General features: G+C 42.7%; 1 protein-coding gene across 4 annotated transcripts in view; it reads right to left on the bottom strand.

Annotated features, from left to right (window-relative positions):
* Positions 1 to 21637, bottom strand: part of LOC127379377 (adhesion G protein-coupled receptor A1) — a 149768-nt gene that overhangs the window by 33262 nt on the left and 94869 nt on the right. The window contains exons 1-3 of one of the 4 annotated variants that reach the window (XM_051428891.1): positions 20585 to 21020; positions 20147 to 20357; positions 19397 to 19605 (exon numbers count right to left, since the gene is read on the bottom strand). In XM_051428891.1, the coding sequence (XP_051284851.1) occupies positions 19397 to 19605; positions 20147 to 20357; positions 20585 to 20605 (441 nt within the window). In that variant the 5' untranslated portion in view covers positions 20606 to 21020. Of the gene's footprint in view, positions 1 to 4189; positions 4775 to 18694; positions 19215 to 19396; positions 19606 to 20146; positions 20358 to 20584; positions 21021 to 21637 lie in introns of those variants that run through there. The other 3 variants (XM_051428883.1, XM_051428911.1, XM_051428901.1) reach the window with 3 other exon arrangements.

The raw sequence follows: 21637 nt of genomic DNA, 5'->3' as shown, positions 1-21637 counted from the left end.
GCAAGCTTTGGAACTGTATTATGAAACAAAACAAGCTCTTGTAAAATCTGGTACACCCATTCCACATGCAGTCGACTGCACGGTGACGTCGCCATTTAGGCTCCGTCGTGTTGACGTTGCTAAATAAAGCGCACCTTATCTCCATAACCCCGCCAGCTCAGTGTGAGTTTGTGTCTGCGAGAGTGATCCACATAACACGCTGTCTGGCTCCATCATTGTCTCAGTGAGTAGCCAAGTGGGATATTCGCTCTCCGTGTTTATCCAAAGGCCGATGAGCCTGCCGGGGCCTGTGAGGGGTCGTGAACTTCAACTGAGCATTTATAAGCACCGTTGTAAAGTAGTGGCCCGAGATGGAATAAAAGGTTTGCGGGACAGGACACTGGGGAGATGTAGAACAGGAGAGTGTGCGGTGCACTCCAACCCTCATCACCGAGTCTAATAAAGCCTTTCCTGTGTGATTAAGGAGGAAAAAGGAAAAAGGAAGTCAAAGAGTTGGAGTCCAAATTTTTATTGAAGTTATGAAGAGAATTTCAATCTCAATGTAACCTTTAAAGGTGCTTATTTTATGTAAGTATAAGCAGTTCTGACGTTATTGTTCCGCATGCAAGAGATCACTTGGTCTTTCCTTGGATTGTCAGTCGCAGTGTCTTCTTTAAGTTTGCTTTGTGTTTCTTCTCTGCAGTACTACTATTTTATTTATTGTAAACTGCAAACATGAAGTACATCACTTCTGATGCACAGAAACATTTTCCCCATCCGTCCATCTATCCTTTCGTTCATCCATCTATCCATCCATCATCTATACCCAGTTACCCTGGACAGGGTCGTGGCGGGCTGGAGCCTTTTTCCAGCTCACAATAGACAAGAGGCAGAGTGAGTCGTCTATCACAGGACTAGCACCCACATATACAGACACACAACCATTTACTCTCACATTCACACCTACCACCTACCACATATAAGGAGTTTGAAGGGTGGTTTTCAGTTTTAAAATCTAAAGAATGGACTTAAATGTGTGTACTGGCGTAGGGTTCTATGTCTCCTCTCTAATTCTAATGCAAAGCAGTAAAAAATAGAAAAAAAATAAATAAATATTCCATTGGGGTTTGTTAAACACTAACACAGCTACACAGTCTGCAGACAAGGATTTTCTCACTCTATGCAGATTACTCATTTATAAACATTCAGGTGGAGTAAATCATTTAAAATGTACTAACTTTAAACTTATTAAAGTCATTAAGTCAAATAACTGACCACAAATGAAGTCGTAGGTTACGCTATATTCCTCTTAATATTAAATTTAACATCAACAGCTACCGAGTATGTTTAGAGGAAGTGGATCAAATGATTTATGATTTATAAATGCGAAGTATGCTTTTGTGAAATCAAGTACCCATTGTTTCAAAAATGACTAACCACCTTTAAAGTTAACCTTTGGAGGAAACTGAATCCACCACATGAAATGAACAGACACAGAATGGCATCAGCAAGGCCCCAGAGAGGCCCCGACCAGCTGGTGCAACTTCCACTTATCAGTCATAGGTCAAATCATTTATCATATTCACACACCCAGCAGACACATCAGCATTGATTTGGAGTTTGGAGTCCCTGTGTCCACCTGATGATATAAATCCAATATTCACTCTCCTTTTAGTTGTGTTTTGATCTCCATCAGTTCCTGAGGGAATTCTGACTCTTCAGCTGCTAACTGCTCCACCTTCTTCACTACCTTGATGCTTACTTTGTCTGTCTGTTGTTTAGTGCAAACAGTAGTGTACAGTGGGTTGATCGGAGCTTTTTGCTGATGAGAGTGCTGAGACTAAATCAGAACAATAAAGTTGGGGACATTAAGCTTAAAGACACTAAAGTAGAGTGACTGTGTCCAACACCATTCACATACATGTAGTAATTTGATCCACTGCAATATAAAAATATTGATTAGAGCAGCTTTAATAACCATAATATCTCAGAAAAGGTATTCTTGCCAACTTTGAAAAGGGTTAGAAGAGAAGTCTGCGGGATCATCAATCTCCAAAAATACAGACATTTATGACTTTGCAGCTTGTAGCTTGGCCAGAAAATCAAAAATGACAAGAGGGAGGTATGGGGGAAGAGCTGGAGAGAGTACTGTAATTAGACCTGAGCAATAAAATGTACCATCATTTGGGAGCACGGTAGCACAGACAGACAGAGGAAGTGAAAAAATGAGAGAAGGAAAGCGAGCAAGAACAGTGAGACAGTGGCCCTTTTGGGGGAAAACACATGACAAATATATTCCAAAATTCCCAAAACAGCTTCACATAATTTGGTAGTTACAGATTTACTGGGAATTATTAAGTTTGTATTTATCCTCAGAGCCATGTCATGGAAGGACAATAAGAACTGGTGTTAATTACAGCTCATTGAATTTATGTTGCTGGAAAAAAAAAGTCATGGCCTGAAGCAGCAGCAAGAAATCCTGCTCAAATGAAGCTTTTAAGTCAGTAAGCTGATTTATATACTTAAAGAGCAAATAACACTTCATAGGAGTTTAGATCCTGAAACATAACATCACACACACTTCAACTTAAAGGTCAAAGAGAAAATGTGTCTATGGGAAGCAGTTACTGCATCAGTAAAAAGAAAATCATGCTCAGACATACCGAGCTCTCCAATGTGATGCTAACATGGCGAGTGACGGCAGCTATAGTTAAATGGCTTTAGGTGTGAGGGAGGAAGTCAAACGTTCTCATGGGACATATTATCATCATCGCTGGGCTTATAATGTTGGCTGAGAATGTCAGCCTCTTGCCTCCGGAGTATTTAACCATTACTCACCAGCCCACAGCTGTGTGCTGAGCTGCTTTTCTTAAAATCCATAGGACATCCTGCATCTTGGAAGTGTTTACTCACAAAACTATACGTGTGCCCCACTTCCTTATTACTAAAAGGTAGCATACTGACTTTTACTATAGACAAAGTCCATGCACTGTGCAGAAATACTGCATTGACAGATGTCTGATTGACAGTCAACTGAGATTCAACTTTTAACGCTATTGCCAATTTGAAAAAACTGCTTTTAGAAAGAACTGACACTGTTTCTTTAATATATTTCAGATTTATTCACAGCACTCTCTAACAGTTTTTCACTCTTTGCAGTTTCTAGTAGCTCCTCCACTGCATTGTGAGACAGTAGCGTCCTTTAACACCGCAGTCAAATATCAGGCAATTTAAGTATGCATGCTGACATTTTTAAGTATACTCAATTTAGCAAGTTTTTTATTGTGTATGCACTGCATACTTGAAACACATTTTGAGTTTATTAAAAGCCTAAAAGCCCTGCTAACAGCTGACTGCACTGTTTCCAGCATCCACGTGAACAAAGACAAGACTATAACATCATCATCCAAGCTGAGCTGTCGATAGTGGGGCTAAAAATCAGGTGTGACCAAAGCTGCAGAAGCAGAAAAGGTCTTCATATCTGAACAGTAGGATAGTACATTCACACACAGACCCTGCTGAGGGCTGGATTTAGTGCTGTAGGAGATGTTAACACTTTCAGGGATGGCTCAATCACAGCCGTTTTACAGTTAGCCAATGTATCTCCAAAATGATTTAATGGCAGGATAAAAAGGCAAAACAATCCAGCAGTTTGTGACAATGATGTAACATCACAATCAAAACCTGGGGCAGACAAATGTGGGAAACAGCTGAAACAATAAATCGGTTAGTCGATCAACATAAAATTAATTTGCAGCCATGTCTATAATCAATTCACTTTTTTAAGCAAAATCACATTCCCAGGGTCCAGGTTCAACAATTTGAATGTGTGCTTCTTTTCTATGTTTCATATTACTGTAAATGTAATATATTTTTGTTTTGGACTGTTAATTAGACAGAACGAGCAAAGTGGCATTAGGGAATTGTGACAACCATTTTCCACAATAGACAATGTTTTATAGACCCAACAATTAATCAATTAATCCAAAAAATAATTAGTTGCACCTCTACTACACGGAGTCAGGAGTACCACAAAAACACTTCCATGAGGCTGACGAACAAACATTTCAAACAGAAGTGCTGGTGGACCAGACCATACAAAGGACAGCAGTAGCCTAAAGGTTTGAGGAGAAGCTGCCTGGCTGGAAGAACCAGGCTGGCTGAAAGTGAATGACTAACAACCCTTCTTGAACGAATACTACAGACGTACCTTTGTGCAAGGTGCTGAGCAGCTGCTCAGAGGCCAACAGTAGAGGAACTGCCATTTTATGGGGCAGAATATATAAGCAGCATAGCATGAAAGCGAAGAAGGGCAAAGCTGGAATAGAGCATGCATGCTCAGCAGAACCCTCCCCTGGACAAATAAAGGTTAAAAAAAGGACCTTACAGCAGGCAGAGCTGGGGGAGAGAATAGAGAGGGGGAAAAAGGAAGAAGGATGAAGGGAGACTGTCCCTTTCAGCAGATGGATAGGCCCAAAGAAAAATGGCGAGGCGGACTACAGGGTGCCCTGAACAAATTGTTCATATGGCTCCTAGAAGCAGTGTTTATGCTCCCGGGGTGATGTGGGGCAAACTGCTGCAGTGCATACAGAAGAGAAGGCTCAAGTGGGATGAATCCACAATACTTATAATAAACACTGACTCAAGTATTATAGCTTTTCACCACTTTTCTTATTATCCACATGTTAATCATTTTCTTCAAAGCGTGTGCAGATTTTCTTAGATTTGTGCTTTTAAAGGCTGCTACGTTTGGGTTTTACATTGAGTCCTGTATATTTAAGTTGTAGATCTCACTGTGCTGTGCAACAGATACAGACTGTAAAGTTGCAATCCCCTTGTTGACCGGGCTGTCATGATGACTGATAGGCCATTGGCGTAGCTCGCAGCATGCTCTAAACTACTCTTCCCTGTTGTATTCTTCCTTGCAGAAGCCTATAGCAGAATGTCAGCTGGGGACAGGAGCAGCCGGCATCAAATGTGATTCCTCCACTTCAGTTATTATCATTACTGCTATCGTATTACATCACAGCACCATGGCTACTTTATTACTGTGTCTGTGTGCCAGGACAATGTGACCGTCAATTCATTACAGAGAGGCAACAATATTACCACACAGAGCAGTTTAGCTTAGCCTATTCTGGATTAGCACTGGCATGTTATGTCTAAACATGCCTCCATTGTGCCCTAGCCTCAGCAGCTAAACAGGCCCCTGATCCCCTGTTTGTGTTGTAGTTACAACTTTAATCCAGGATCCTCCCTCCCCATGCCAAAATCAGATTACCAGAGTCAATTAAACTTGATCCATAATCTCAGCGCACAGGCACAGTGGATGCAAGGTTATCAGGCCTGCAAAATAAAATGGGACAAATACACTGCTGATCTGACAGGACTTACAGGCTCAGTGTCTTGTTTTAGCCTGGTGAATGGATATGAACTGTACAACCTGTAGAACCTACATGCAAATAATTCCAAACTGCAAATTTTATTGCATTTTTGCTTTTAATTGATGCTGTTGAAACCACAGAATCTGCAAGCCAATCTGTGACATATGTCCTCGCAAATGTGCTCCTTTCCCTGTTGTAATCACATTGGTGCATGCAAGAATGCACAAACATTGTGGGAGAGAGGGAAGAGAAAGGGAGTGAGAGAAAAACAAAATTAAAATCCTCTAGTGAACAGCCTGCAGGCTCCCGGCTCCCAGCTCCCATCCAGCACTGTATTTTATCATCCTTGAGTGGCTGCGCGAACGCTGGAACAGAACCGGAGTGAGTGTGCAAATCAAACCCACCCTGGCTTGCCCATACACCACTGGATAACAGAGAGAGGCAGGACAGTGACGGGACAGAATAACCTCCGGACTTGTCAACAGTCAGAAAAAACGGTCACGCACCATTAATGCAGCTCATCAATGTTTCAGCGGCACCTTGTGGCTGTCACTCAGCTCGTAGCTTTGAGATACGGTCATGCTCGTAATCAGCACCTCGCCCGGTGAATGTTCAACAGCGGAAGCAAACAAGGCCCGCCGTGAAAACGAGTAATCAAATCACGTGGAATCAAGTACACATCCATCAAATCAACAAACATTATGAGCTGATGAGGAACCTCGCTCGGCATAAAAGATGAAGCCCTCTAGATGAGCACCGTCATTTGAGGCTCAGACGTATTATCCGCGCTGTATCTATCTCCTCAAACATCAAGGGGGCATTGTTTCATTAGCATTAATTTCTCCAGAGCCTCAGATTAGAAGTGTTGCATTTAGCTTTAGGCTATTCAGATTCCTATACAGAAGTTATTGTAATCGCTGTTCTGTGGAAATATTTAAAGCGTGACTATCAAATAAATGAGCCTTGTGCACTGTTCAACCTTGCAAACAGAATACAAGCTGGTAATTCACTGTAGGCAAACCCCCCCTGTACAACTGGAACAAAGAGACGTGAATACTCAAGTCCGCTACGAACAGAATGAATCAATACGAACAAATGTGAAAGCAGGGAGAAGATTGCTTTTTAATATAGGACGTAGACACTGGAATGACTCTAATCTCTTTCTTTATTTAGCTTTTTTTCATCCAGGGAAGATTTGCTTTCACACCTATACAGTGGCTACTGGGAGCTACCCAATCTGACCACAGGCTGACTGCTGAGTATCTCCACTTTTCTCAAAGGCTCCCTGACACACTGACATGAATCTATATTGAATATCAAATCTTTTCAGAGCCTTATTGAACATACACTCAGCTCCCAGTTCATTAGATACACCTAGCTAAAACCAGAACAGTCTAATACAAGATGCCATGCAATAATACACCCTACCTTCAGGAAGGTTGTAAGGTTGTAGTTCAGTTGAGTCAACTGTATGATGGCACCATGCTCACAATGACAATGCTAACATGCTAAGAAGGTAAAATGGCTGCCATGATCACCATCTCAGTTCAGCCTCCTAGCATTTTAACATTATCTAACAAGCATTAAACAAATCTGAGGTTGATGGGAACGTCATTAGTTTTTCAGGCATTTGGTCAGAAACCAAAGTATTACCAAAATGACACCAGTGATGGGAACCCAACCCTAATTCATGTGTGAGATTTTTCACCCCAAACATTAGATTCAACCCACATTCCTGCTCCTCCATACTTGTGAGAAAACCTTCCATCTCCTCAGTCTGAGAAGATAAATCAATAAAAATAAATCTGAGAGAAGATTGCTTGAAAATGTAGAGCAAAGAGGCTGGAACGAGTATTTTTTGTTTTAAAGTGAATATATAAGCAAGCCTCAAAACTCTTGCCAACATCGCACTTCTCGTCATGTGTACGTGTGTGTGAGTGTGTGTGTGTGTGCATGAGAGAGAGAGAGAGAGAGAAAGAGAGAGAGAGATGGTTAGTAGGTGTTGTCTGAGAGGGGTGACTCATCTCTTCCATCGCTACACACTACAGAATGCTCAATGGACGGGGCTCTGTGTGCGCTCACATGTGTGCACATACACAGTCAGTCACAGGCATGGACACGGAAGCACACGCAAGGGCAAATCTTAGCACACACACACACACACACACACACACACACACACACACACACACACACACACAGACACACATCTTGGCCCTCTTACACACACTGCTCACGCTCTGTTCTCAGCTCCTTGAGATGGCATGCTGTTCAGCACACAGAGCGGAAGCATACATTACACCAGTCCACACCTTGTTCCCTTGCAGGTCGATACGTTGCACCAAAACATGCCATTTTTCCCCCCGTAACAATGGATGAGAATAGGGCAGCGCGCCACAGGTTCTGCTCTGTTAACACTTAAAGACGGTACAGCGGAGAGGATGCACTGTAAACCCAGCCTCTGCAAGCAACACAATGCAAACAGCTTCTCTCACAGAATGCATCACTCTCTGGCAATGGAGGTCTCAGCGGGTAAATAAGCTTACGTTTGCCTGTGTGGTACTTAACGGTGCCGAGCTGGTGCATTTGCAAAGCCCTCTCTCACACACGCACACACATCTGTTGCTGTCCACCATTTTCATGTGCTCTTTCTCTGTCTCCACTACAAACCTCTAACAGCCCTTTTAGTGCTGCCTGACTACATAAAAAGCAACTGTGTAATGTTGGGCATTTGTATCACCATAGAAACCACACAGTAACCACATATTTTCGGAATAAAATGCACGTTGCTGGTAAAGGGTCTTGCCACCACCTCCCTAAGAAGTAAAAACAAACGCCCTAAAAAAATGAATGGCCCTGTCAAGATGTTGTTTGAAGCGCTGTCAGGAAGTGTAACTGGTGCTGGACTGTTGCTGCCATGTTCTCTAACTGTTAGCCCCTTGAGAAAGAGTTGCTGAGAGAGAGCGGAGGGGTTGAGGGATGTTCTTGAATGAATGCAGTCAACCGTGCAAAGAATAAATGCATGAAGAATATGTTATGTAGTGCATCTAACAGAAAACAGCTTGTAGCAGGGACAACAATGAAAAGCAGTGATAGGGGAGATAAGGAGAAGAAGAGTGATTATAGAGACAAAAACTGTGGAGATGGATGGAGAGAGGAGAATGGATAGGTAAATCATTACCCCTTCAGCCCAGGAAGCTACTGTATTTCTGACTCAGATCTCTCCCTCGGCCTCTTTCCCATCCCTCTATCACCCAACCACAATGTAATTTCCCTCCATTTTTGATTACAGATTGCTTGCCGTAATCTGAGCCCTGTTACACTTTACCATTTGACAGTTGTGCTATCTGTGCCATTTAGACCTAAGTGGACGCTCCATCTCCTCCACCGGCAATTTACATGTTTGCATCTCATTAGGGCCATTTGTAAGGCAAAGGCAAAGCGTCAGGACAGTGAAGGAGGAGGGAATTTCAGCTGCAAGATTAGTTTTCACCTTTGATACCAGAGCGCATCGCTCACCCGTGTGGAATGGGATTTCGGGATGGAGATTTTTAAGCAAGCTTTGAATTTGAAAGACAGTGATACAAAGGATGTTCTATGGCTGTGTAATTTACTCCGACATGAATATTTTCAGACATATCTTCCCCCACTCTGACAGGTTCTCGGACACACATGGCAACATTACACGCGAGCTCATACCGAGATGGTACAGACAGACAGAAAACACTTTGGGATGCAATGCCGCTCAATGCTGAAGATTAATCCAATGGGAATATGTTTTCCTTTTAAAATAATTTCTGTTGAGATCCATGAAGCTAACATTGTTACATTCTGCAGCATCAAGGGAAAGCTATTTAGAGTGTGACTAACTTAATAGTAGAGCTGCAACCATTAGTCAACTAATCGATGAATAATATTAAACTATTTTGAAAACCGATGACAGAAAATGCTATTTTAAGTCTCTCAAGTATGGAGCTTTTCTGTTCATATCAAACTTAATATCTTTGGATTTTGGACTGACAAAACAAGACATTGAAGGTCATCACGTTGGACTTTGAGAAACTAGAATGGACATTTTCTGACATTTTATAGACTATACGATTCATCAACTAATCTAGAAAATAATCGACAGATAAATCGATAATGAAAATAATCGTTAGTTGCACCCCTATTTAATCTTACTTCTAATTACAGATTAGAGATTGCGTGGTCATATTGTTAAATTATAATTCATTTGTTGTGTGTATTACTGTTACCATTTTCTGTTCATTTTTAATAGCCATGTTTCTACCTACAGCAGCAGTTGCACACCCAGCTGTCCAAGGAGGAGGAATCTCTCTTTGAATAGACTCTCCTGAGGTTTCTTCCTCTTTTTTCTTTATGTGCTGAGGTTGTTTGAGGAGTTATTCCTTGTTGTTGTCTTGGGCCTGCGAGAAATGATATGTGATGTTGGGCTTTGCAAAGAAATTTGACTTGAGTTGAGTTTTGATGCCTTATCTTACACATCAGTGTAGTTTTTCTTCCTTTTAAACCCCTCTACTTTGTCCCATCCAGAATGAAAGCCAGAGCCCTTTTAATGTATGATCCATCCCCTTGCGTGCAAAGATCCAAGTAGCAAAAATGGCCAGTTCCAATCCTCCCTCAAGGATAAGGGTGGCATGTTTTTCTTAAAGTCAACAAATCCCATGAAAAGACCATAATGATCCTACTTCCCTAACTTGTCTGGGGAAATCAGTCCCAAGCACATTTGCCTCTGATGAAGAAGTAAATCTTTAAAACCTGGTCAAAAAGATACAGCTTCTTTTAAAAAAAAAGGCTCAGTAGTTTCCTTAAATAGCTGGGAACTGTAGTTTTAGCAAATGTTACTGAAACAGGAGTAAATGTGGTACAACAGTGTGTTTTAATAGTTTTTAGACAAAAATGGAGCGCTATAAGCTACAGGTTCATCAGGCTTAACTTGTTAGAAGGATAAACACATGTTTACAATGTTATTATTGGTCTTTTTGTTGGATTTGTAGACAAAAGAAAATTTAAAACACTAAAATTTGTTTAAGGCTGCTACCCACTTGTTAAATGCATGCTTCTTGGTGAGTCCTATCAGAATGCACAAATGAATGTTTGTACTGCTCTGTCTGTCGAATTGTCTATCCAAGATATCATCAGGTGGTCTTGTAGTTCACGGCTGAATATGAATCTGATCTAACAAATGCTTGGCAGCCCTACTATAGCCAGCAAGAGAATATTTCCCGCATGAAAACAGTGAAATGCATATATAAAAAAAAATAAATAAATAAAAAATAAATAAATAAATAAATTATATATATATATATATATATATATATATATATATATATATATATATATATATAAAACATCCTAAAAAAATCTAAATGTGAGACCTCTGAAGGGCTCTTAATAGACCTTGCCAAAAGATAGACCCCTCTGCCTGTCATATTATCGCTTTCCCCTCAAATGACGCAAGTCTCATTTTCTGTTGTCCTTATCTTCCTCCAAGGAGAGCACAGGGGGCCACATTGCATCAATAGCTGCTCCCTAATTACAAGCCTAGCAACCAGCAGCAGCAGTGGCAGCAGCAGCAGCTCCACACCCTTACAGTAGATTAAAAAAGACGCAACTGCAGGGCATGGCTGTACTCTCCTTGTGCTGAGGAGAAGAATGTACTATAGGGCCATGAGGTTAAACGTCAAAGGTCATAGTGATCATGATTGGTTGTGGCAGAAAAGGCCACGATGTAAAATAATCCACTCGCAAGAGTTTAATTATTTCAAGTCTATTATGAAAATGAATGTCGCCTTTAACCCTTGGCCTTTTCTGTTTTTGTGGTGATATACTTTTGCTAATCAGGGCCTGGCAGCAGCAGCAGCAGGGAAATGGAGGGGCAGAGGCGGGCATTCTGAGAGCTGCTGTCTTGGCTGACAACAGAGGTGGACATGCAGACAGCCAGCCAGCCAACCAAAGATCCAGCCAGACACAGTGGCTGGATCACTTTCTACACTTCTCTAATAGAGAAAAAAAATAAGCTCTTAATGTGTTTGTCTAGACTGGGCAGCATTGTGCAAATGAGGTGCTGTCCAGTTCAGTTAAATGCAGTGCACAAATACAGCAACCCAATTGAAAGCCAGTGACAGAAACTCAAACAGAGGTAGAGCGAGGGAAAGAGATAGAGGGAGAGAGAGAGAGAGAGAGAGAGAGAGAGAGAGAGAGAGAGAGAGAGAGAGAGAGAAAGAGGCTGTTTACACACCATGCCCTCATTTCTACCAGGCTGTCTCTGGGGTTCAGAGAGGGTCGCACTGTCAACTAGGGAACAGCTGGTGAGAGAGCGGGGAGAGAGAGGAGACATTTGAACACGGACAGTTTCAGATCAGATGCCATATTATGATGTGAACAGTTCTTTTTTTTTCTTTGCTCGAGTACTGTTTGGACGAGACTGTGTGTACCGACAGTGTTCTACAACATGAATCACGCATGTCAGATGGCCTCTGTCACATGCAAAAGGACAAGTGGGACCCGTTTCATTTTAATCATTTGTGACTAATCATAGACAGTGCAGCAGATGTATGCCAGTCCACACAGTTTTGCCATTAAAAAAAAACAACAACTAATTTATAGCTTATCCAAGTGTTCATATCTGACTAATTGTTTGAGAAAATGTGTGCCAAAATCATCAACTTGGAAATAAAATCAAAACTCGAATACATCATTATCTTTCAAAAAGCCTGCTTGTTAGTGAGGGCAGTTTTACATTTCAAGCAAGCGGTTTGCCTCGCTATAAAAAACCTAGCACAGATTTGGCTGCCAATTAATCACTGACTGTATATAAACAACATCAAAATCGTGAGACCACCGAATAGCCTATTAACTTTCTTTACACACACACATACGCAGACACATTAAGTGTAACAATCCCTTCTGCTGCGAGCAGCACTATTATAATCTTTCATACACTTAGCTGAGGAGCATACATAATTTGAATAACAATAGTTTAAAGAAATGCAACTTGTATCCAGGCTAAAAGAGGGATACACACTGCATTAAAAATAGAGCGTCCAGTACAAAGCGTCAGGGAAAAGGGCCAATAGTAAGTATTGGCATACACCAGCAATGCCAGGGCAAAACTGTTGATGTCTGAGATAAATGGTGGTCTGTGAGCTCTGAACTCATTAGTCAGGGAGAAAACAATCTGCATCACATGTCAGGTTATTGGCCAGCAGCAATCTGTTCTGGGAGTGCAGGGGGGACAGCTGGATGTGCCAGACCCTGTCCCCTTTCACACCAATGCAAGTCCACAGTCAGCAAACACTGGGAGGTTAAATCAGAACAGTAGCAGCAGAACAAAGTCTGCAGTGGTGATTTGGTTTGAGCAGGCACACACTCCCTCTCTCTCTTTCTCTCTCTCTCTCTCTCTCTCTCTCACACACACACACACACACACACACACACACAAACATACAGACAAAAAGCAATTCCCATGTGCTCAAGCAATCATGCCTGACATCAAATTTAAGTTAATGCTCACAAATGGAACATGAGTGCATTTATAAAATATTAACCTACGCCAAACCTCGACACAGCACAGCAGCACTAAGCCCAGCCTCAGTGTAACTGGTTCAGTCAGTCAGTCAGCGGCTGGTGTGGAGGCTGCATGGCTGCCTACTCGACGATGGAGGTGGATTAGTGTTCGTCTGTCAGCTGCCACGTTTGGAACAAGTGCAAGTGAGGTAAAAGGGTGAAAGGTATTCGCTGCTAAGTGGGCTGCAAATAATAAGCATTTACTCCAAGAATTAGCTTAAGCTGCATAATTATGACAAAGCTTAACACAAACACACATTACGCATTACTCATACTTTGTAAAACGATGTGGTTCCTATCAGTTACATTTGTGGTTTACTCTATATCCACTGAAAACAGTATTCCATATTTGGAAGAAGATGCCTCTCTTATGGTTTAGACATCTTTAACCAAAAACCAAAGCAAGTCAAATAACTGGTTCAACATTTTGGAAAATACACTAATTTGCTTTCTTGTTGAGAGTTAGATGAGAAGATCCATGCCAACAGCTAAAGGCAGCAGATGGCAAGCTTAGCTTAGCAGAAAGACTGGAATCAACTAGCCTAGCTCTGGCCAACGGTAACAAAACTCACCTCTCAGGCTCATTATTTAAAGAGAAACTGCCAATTTTCAACCAGCTTTATGTCATTACAATGCGTGTACTATGTGTAAATGAACAATGTTTAACTTCCCTCCATGTAGCTTGCACCCAGAGCTTCCCACTCAATGCAATTTGTAGCTCAAATAACAGCAATAGAGCCGCGGACAATCGGGTTGAGGGAGGCGGAACTCTGTTTGCCGGCAAATGAGCAGGGAGCTGTGGGTGCAGGTAACATGGAGGGAAACATGGAGGGAAACATTGTCCATTTGCAGATACTACCCACATTGTAATGGTACATAACTCGTTGAAAACCAAAGGGAAACATGCTCCTGGACATGAAGTGCGGGCTGACTGTGGGTCTGGGGTAGCTGCAGGATAGAAGTAATAGCCATGAAACTAGTTTAGGCCACCCTGAGTGGGTTAGGGTTAGTGTGCTGCACTCTTTGTTGGCTGGGAGCAGTGACTTCATGGAGTCACATTCAGGTTGCCACTTTATCACTCTTGCAAAAGCCCTTTTATATCTCCAGAGGTAATGTATGGTGCCCTGTTCCTCTAACATAAACCACCTTTTTTAAAATCCCCTATCAGCTAACACACAACCCCAAGGCATCCCCCCCCTGGGTTGATATCACAGTCTGTCATCACCCCTTCCCTCTTCCCCTCCCACTACAATACATATCAACAGAAAACGCCAACACAGTGCTGTGAGACGCGGCTGCGTATCTAAACAGGTCATCGTCATTATCACTGTAAATCCCTTCATCTCCTTAAACACACACACCAAAGCTCCTTTGGAATGAAAATGCCTCAGAGATAGAGTCCAAGGCATGAGGATAAAGTTAACCCATGCTGAAGCCGGAGCACGCTTGTGGGCGAACGCTGAAAACTGGCTTGTTGTCTCATTATGTCTGCCTTGAGCAAGGATGTGGACAAAGGACTAATGAGGACACACAACTTTGAAATTGCCATATGCTGAAAAATTGACAGAGAAAATGAGTCACAAACAAGAAAACACTGTTTCTGAGCAACAGAAGTTGCCAGGAGGTTATTTTTCGATTAGCAACACATATCCTGCACAACTAACAGTATGTGTGTATTAGCCATAATTGCTAAACAGCAAAAGACCACATGTGGATTGAATATGAATAAACGGCTCCCTTTAAAGGATGTTTTTTAAGAATGCAATCACAGTCAATTGGCGTCTCCTCTATGAGGCTGGAGCACAGAAGGCTTTCTAATTTTATCTTCTCTACCCTGCTTCCATCCATTCATCCTTCATTTCCTCCTAGTTACTACCTTTTGAGTGACAATTATAGTGATTCAGTAGGCAATAAACATTTTGCAGCAAAAGAACTAAACAGAGTAAAGCTGATATATTGTTTGTAAAGAGCAGTCTGATTATTCCTGTGTTCTCACAGTCATCAGGATAAGCGCTTTAGAGAACGGATGGGTGGATTTCTGCAGCCATTCTCTGTATTTTGTTACTCTGTATGGGAGACTAGACCTTGTGGTCAGCTCCAGCAGTCAGCAGTAATGTCACACTGGTATCGAGCCCGTAGAAGGCTCAGCCAATGAGAACTAATGTATCAAGATGGGATCCTGTCTTGGTTGGTTTGGTTCAAGATGGAGGTGCAGCAGCGAAGACAAGTGAATTGTGGTCCGCATGCCGATTTTGAAACAGCAGATACTCCTGCTGAGACCACGAAGCCTGAGAAAAGAGGTCAGTGAACAAAATATTAATTTTACAGTTGATTTCAGTAACATGTTTAAACTCAAAGATTATTCAGATTAAGGCATTACGATTATTCAGGCAGATGAAGGGGTTTCCACTGTGGACAGGCTTGAAACACAATTCACTTAAGGGCGGATCTGTTTGTATCAGTGGTTCCTGAATGATTGAATGAGGCCAAATTATTATTTCTTTTACTGGACTCAGTACTGGTCATGACTACAAAAAGACACTTCCTATCTAATATTTACACATCTATTCCAGTGGTGGAAAGTTAATTTACTCAAGTACAGTGTTTGTAACTGTCTTAAGTATATCCAAGTTATGCCACTTTATACGTCTTCACTAGATTTCTGAGGGAAATATTATATTTTTTACTCTACTGTGTGCATGTAACAGTTCTAGTTACTAGATACATTAAATTTTACATTAGAAAAAAAATTGTATGATTAAAGTTCCCAAAGAGTGTGACCCTTTACAGAAGAACAGTGTGAAGTTAGGGGCCCTAGTCATGTTTCCACCAAAGCAGTTCCACAAAAGAGACATTTCCCAACTAAACTCCCCAGCTGGATTCATTTAAATAACTGAGGAAAGAATTGTCAAATATTGCTAAAAATGCTACATTTTTTTTCTTTCCTCCAATAATTATCTCACGACTCCTGAGATTTATGATCTTGTGGTCCTTTGAAGGGGCTCAGTTCTTTGGTTGGGAACCAATAGACTAAAACACTGAAATGTACTGTAAGTTGTTAAAACTGTCTCCGACTCAGTCGGCGACAACTACTGATAATACTTTTGTACTTTGCATGAAGGGCTTTTACTTGTAGTTTTGTAGTAAGTTAATGTACTAGTACTTTTACTGAATACTTCTTCCATCACTAGACTGTTCAGACTCTCCTCCTTTCTCTTTGTCCTTTTCATTATCTTCCCGACAAACAATCATCAAAAATTACAATTAATATCCACTTTCAAATCCAAATGCCTTCAAACACAATTACATCCACCCTATGAGGCCGCGTTCACCCAACACCTCGCTCACCTATTCTACTGTAACTGTGATGCAGAGCCATCACTAGAGGAGCCTCCTGTTTCCAGGAATCCACTTCACTTCATATATTCATTATATCTTGTACAGTGTATGGGAGCACACCTCTGAACAGCTCTTTTCTTATTGGACTGTGGCCTTAGGGCCTTTGTTGTGATTGGATACTTACAAAAGCCAGCCACCTGCTCCTTGTGTCTCACGTTCCAAAGGTCTGCTCCTGCATATTAAACACCGTGGAGCGTTGCAGCAATCAAATGCAACTCCTTCGTCTATGTTATCACCTCCATGAATAAATAAATTAATAAAATTAGTTACAAATGAAAAAAACTGACAGTACACAGTGTGGTCCCAGAGAAGAGGTGTGAGTTTTGACGGGGGTTACAAGGGGGTGGCGGGTTGAGGCATGTCGCTGCGATGAAGACAGATGATGAGGCTGCATTGCTGTAAACGAGTGAGTCAGCCCTCCCTTCAGACAGACACAGGCCTGCGGGGGTGGGGGGGGAGAGAGAGAGAGAGAGAGAGAGAGAGGCGGGACAGAAGTAGGGAGACAGGGAAATGCATGGGAACTGTCCCCGGTGCTGAAATCTGGAACGGCTGCTTTCTAACAGCTTCAAGTTCAGCCCAGTGCAGGAGGGAAATAATCCATAACAGAGGCATGCTGTCTGTCAACACCTGACCCACATGTGAGACAATCTGTAGCAGCAGTTTTAGTGTAACAGGTCAGTAACTGCCCTGCTTTCTAATGCAAAAACAACAACATAATGCATTTATCACACCTACCAGTGTTCAAAACCCACAGCGGGGGTAGAATAATGTATGCCCAAACAAAAGCTTTCCCACACACATCCTGTCCCAAGTAGGTTATTTGGCATTCTGATCACAAAGCCAGGGGAGGGAGACTCTCTACCATGTAATTCTTTCTGAGCCAAGTCAAAAAGATTCTCATTAAAGTACTTTTTATATCCCAAACCTCAGTCCCCAGGGACAATTGTATTGGGTTGTCATGCTATTTGTAGACTAATCATCTACGCACACACACAAACACGCGCGTACACACACACACACACACACACACACTCCAGGCCCATAAGAACTGCATGTGAAAGAGTCTGGATCAACAGGAATTGGTTATTGCATTGTGCCTTTCAGGCATCGTCACAGCCCCCCCCCCATATTCTTTGAAATGATTTTGTTGCATTATTCATCTTTCAAAGCTGTCATGCTTTGTGGCTAACCCTCTGTCAGTTTGCTCAACATCACAGATGCACCATGAGATGGATCCTTACGCTGTATATTGCAGACAGCTGATCTGACGATGAATTCAGCTGTATCATTTCACAGCAAGGAAGGTGATACAGCCACATTATTAGATACCGGTGTGACTGCTGAGATCAGGGTACAAAACATGCTTCAAACTCAGACAATCCAAACAACTCTGTCACCTTTTCTAACGCTGTCACAGCAGCCGAAATCTCTAACTTTGGTCAAATCCTTTGCAACTTGTTACCCTGATTTTCCTTCAGAACACCAAAGCAGGGGCTTGAATGTTACGCGGTGCTTTCACTGAATGAGTTCCAAATGAGAGCTTCACTGACACTGAGGCTCCTTGCTTGCAAATACTGTAAATTAAAAACGGTCAACTTGCAGCCAGGCAGTAATAGGCAATTCCTCTCAGTTTGACATGAAAAGATTATGCAACAGGTCTAGTACTTGCAGAAGCTATAGAGGCTATACGGCTCATTGTTGCGATATACAGTATTTTAGATGAGGCCAACAGGAGAATGATGTCACGAGTCCGTAAATAAGGGTCCTTTTCTCGGGCACTGCAGAGACCAGGCGGGTGTGGTGACTGCATTAGTAGACGCGCAATCCCCGGCGCAAACGCTCGCGTAAGACCGTGATGTGGACATTCCTGTAACGGATTTCCAACATCGCTATGACTACCTTCTACTTCTCGGACGTGTCTTGAAGTTCAAATCAATCTGCTGCCGGAAAATTTGTCAAAATTGCCGACCTCGCTTTATCCCCGACAGCCACAAGGTGCCCATTGACGGTGCGCCTCCCCAAGCCCGTGTTTGATAGAAAAATACATGCACAATGACAATCTGACATCTGCTCGGCTTCTGACAGCCGCTTAGTATTCTCCACAGACACCCCACTCTCCCCCTCTGAGCACCCCATGCCGTTTTTCTATGCCGCTTTCCCTCCGTACCCCACTCTTTCTCATTCCTATGCGGCTTTTTTTCTTCCCCGAGCCAGCTTATTTCCACACACGAACAACAGCGGAATTGAACGGCGGCTTCATAAAATATGCAGGTAAAAAGGCAACTCGGAAAGCACCCACATCTCAAGCACACAACACTTTTCATGCTCTACTGAGAACTGACCTCCCAGTCTAACGAATCCCACTCTTCGGTAAACATCCGGAGGATTTCTTTTCATCCAAAAAAGCGGACCAGGCGCAGCGGCACTATGGAGCGACTGGGCGATGCGATGCCATTGCGCTTTTGGTATTATCCTCATGAAATCAATTTGAACAGGGGGACGTCGTCAGGAGAAGGCATCTCGGCGGCGTCGAGACCAACTTGAGCGATACAGACGAACGATGCTACGCTTTACAGTCCAACATTTTTGCTCGGCAATGGTTGCAACCAATTAGCACACCACTTGCGCTCGGAGGCGAATAGCTCCTGACAAGGCGCTCCTTCTCTTGAGCATCGCTCCTATTTCGGCTGCTGTGCTGCTTTTTGGAAAAAGGTGGCAGACTATACAACACGCGCAACTTCTCATTTCCAGGATATAGGGGGGAATTTAGTGTAGCGCATACTCCAAAGCCAATAAATCCCCGTAGCGCATTTGACAAATCCTTCCCCTCTGCTGAAGAGCAACAATAAAGGAAGCTTTTAAAGGTCCCTGCATGAAGTGCTTCTTAAAACACGTGACTCCATCTATTCCATGGTGAAAAAAGATGCATTTGATCCATAATAGGCCCTAAGCATTGGAAGACACATTATGTGGGGGGGGGGTGGGGGGGTGGGCATGGTTGTGCTAAAATCAATGACACTGGTACCACACAGTAGACTACTCACCATTAGCACAGCAAAGTTATTATGATGAGTGCAATGAATAGTGGTCGTGTTGCCCCCGGAGCCTGTTATGTGGCAGCCCTCTGCCCTCCAGCCACCGTGTCCATCCAGCAGGTCAAAATCCCAATAGGCTGCGGTGGGGTCTACACCCAGTGCGAAGTGCCTGAGAGCGATAGTAACGGAGTGCACGGCGCTCCCGAGGCTGCACCCATCTGCAACAAAAGCAAAGACTTTCAATTAACCAAACCAAGTGGAAAGTCTGTAAGTGCCACGGCGAAAGAAGCGTGGACCTGTGCGCGCACATTCACACCACACAAACTCCTTCGTGCACAACACACGCATTATGTAGACATTGCTCAAGTGTCACACTGTTACTGCAGTTGACAGACTGGTGTGTGAAGTGTTGCAGATAAACTTTAATGCCAAATAGAAACCTAAAGTAGACCTTTTTTTTTTTTTTTTTTCCAGAAGGAGACCTGCAGCAGTGAAGTGCAGTGTGACGTTAACGTCCATGCAGTTTTACTTCATTTATTTGGGAGGAAACAAACACCAACGGGCTGGCTAATTGACTTTTGGATTCATTTTGTGCACACTAGGCTGTGGAGCTTGTGTCAACATGTTGCGCAGAGCAAACTGATAGACGTGTGTGTGTGTGTGTGTGTGTGTGTGTGTGTGTGTGTGTGTAAGCATGTAGTCCGATACAGTACAGCGTTGACATCACAGGCATGGTGATAAAAATGGATTTCCTCTTACCTAATTTGGTGAAAGCAACTGGTGTTGAAACGCTCCTACGCTTCCCATCGTCTGCGAGATTTGACGAATTCCCCGTGCAAGGAAAGAGTTTCCCATTGCGAAACACAATAAACTGCAGCTTGCAAGTGGAGTTATCAACAGATTGCAACGCAGAGGAGGAGACAGGCGTACCAGCCAGAGGTAAATGGATTGAGGCGACTGCCACTGAGTTCTGCGGATGGAACAAAAAAAGAGAGGGAAATAAAAATTAAATAATGTCTCCGAGATGCGCAGGGGGAAAAAAACTCCCACAGAAAAAGACTAAGAAATAGCTTTCCTCTCCAGGAGTGGAGGCGACCATAGACCACAAGTGACCAAGGGAATGAGAATCACGTTTGAAGCGCTCTAGTGCGCCTATTTGGTCAGGCTCCCTGCCGCAGAGGTGGAAATGGTTCTTACCATTTCAGCTTGAGGGCACATCAACACTGCAGCTTGATTTAAAGAGACAACCGGTCTGACTTTATCTTCTTTTCACCGACTATAAACACCGGAGAACCCCTGAAAAAAACATCCCTGGCAACATTTGGGAAAAAACGGGTTTCTAGGAGAAAGGCATGGGTAGGGTATGTCAAGGTGTGGGCACTCGCCATCTTTGAGCACAAGTGAATCCAAACTGATCTTGTAAACTTGTTTTTTTATTGCTGTGACTGGAAGCAAAAAAGAAAAAAGAAAAAAACTCCCCTGGGCAGCCACACTCAAAATCCCATAAGAGTTGCATCCAAGATCCACAGCCCCTTTGATCTGATATGACCTGTAGCTAATCATTTTGTATACTGAAGTAACATATTCAGCAGGAGTCTATGCCCGTCCTGCCCCAAGAACATCTGTGCAAAAATCAGGATCCAGGCTTTTCAAGCTGCATAACAGCTGCAGGAACTTTGCCACAGCTCAGGGTTTAGTGAATTGATGCCCCTGGTGGACAGAAATGTTGTTCAAAGGTGTGTGGACAAGTGACTGACTGCACTTAAGACAGGACAGGCAGCACTTAACCCTGCCAAAAGATCAAGTTTAATCATAAAAACAGCTTCCAAAGTGGCACTGTCAGCATAAAGGACGCACACACGTGGCCACACAGCCCACTCCTACATCCAATCAGCTGATATGACTGCACAGCCTCTATATGTGCTCAATATTTAATACATACAAAAATAGACGGGGAACTGCAGGGTACTAAATAAACACACGTTCAAAGGGAGAGAGTTCTACACACATGATCACACAGAAAAGTGCTAATCTTCTGGTCAGTGAGCGCTTTAAAGTGCACAAAACAGGCTGATATCCTATGTTGATTTATTAGGAAGCGATTAAACAAAAGCATATTTCTAGGAAGAAAAACACTCAAAGTCCCCACCTATTTATCCAGTAAGAGAGTGACCCTAATGGAGAATGGTGCTAACGACGAGGTCGATGATGATGCGTGTTCATAACAAAGATAATGACTGTGTTACGCGG

The sequence above is a fragment of the Dicentrarchus labrax genome, unplaced genomic scaffold (genome assembly GCF_905237075.1).
Source record: "Dicentrarchus labrax unplaced genomic scaffold, dlabrax2021, whole genome shotgun sequence".
Taxonomy (NCBI): domain Eukaryota; kingdom Metazoa; phylum Chordata; class Actinopteri; family Moronidae; genus Dicentrarchus; species Dicentrarchus labrax.
This window is presented reverse-complemented; position numbering and strand designations above follow the sequence as displayed.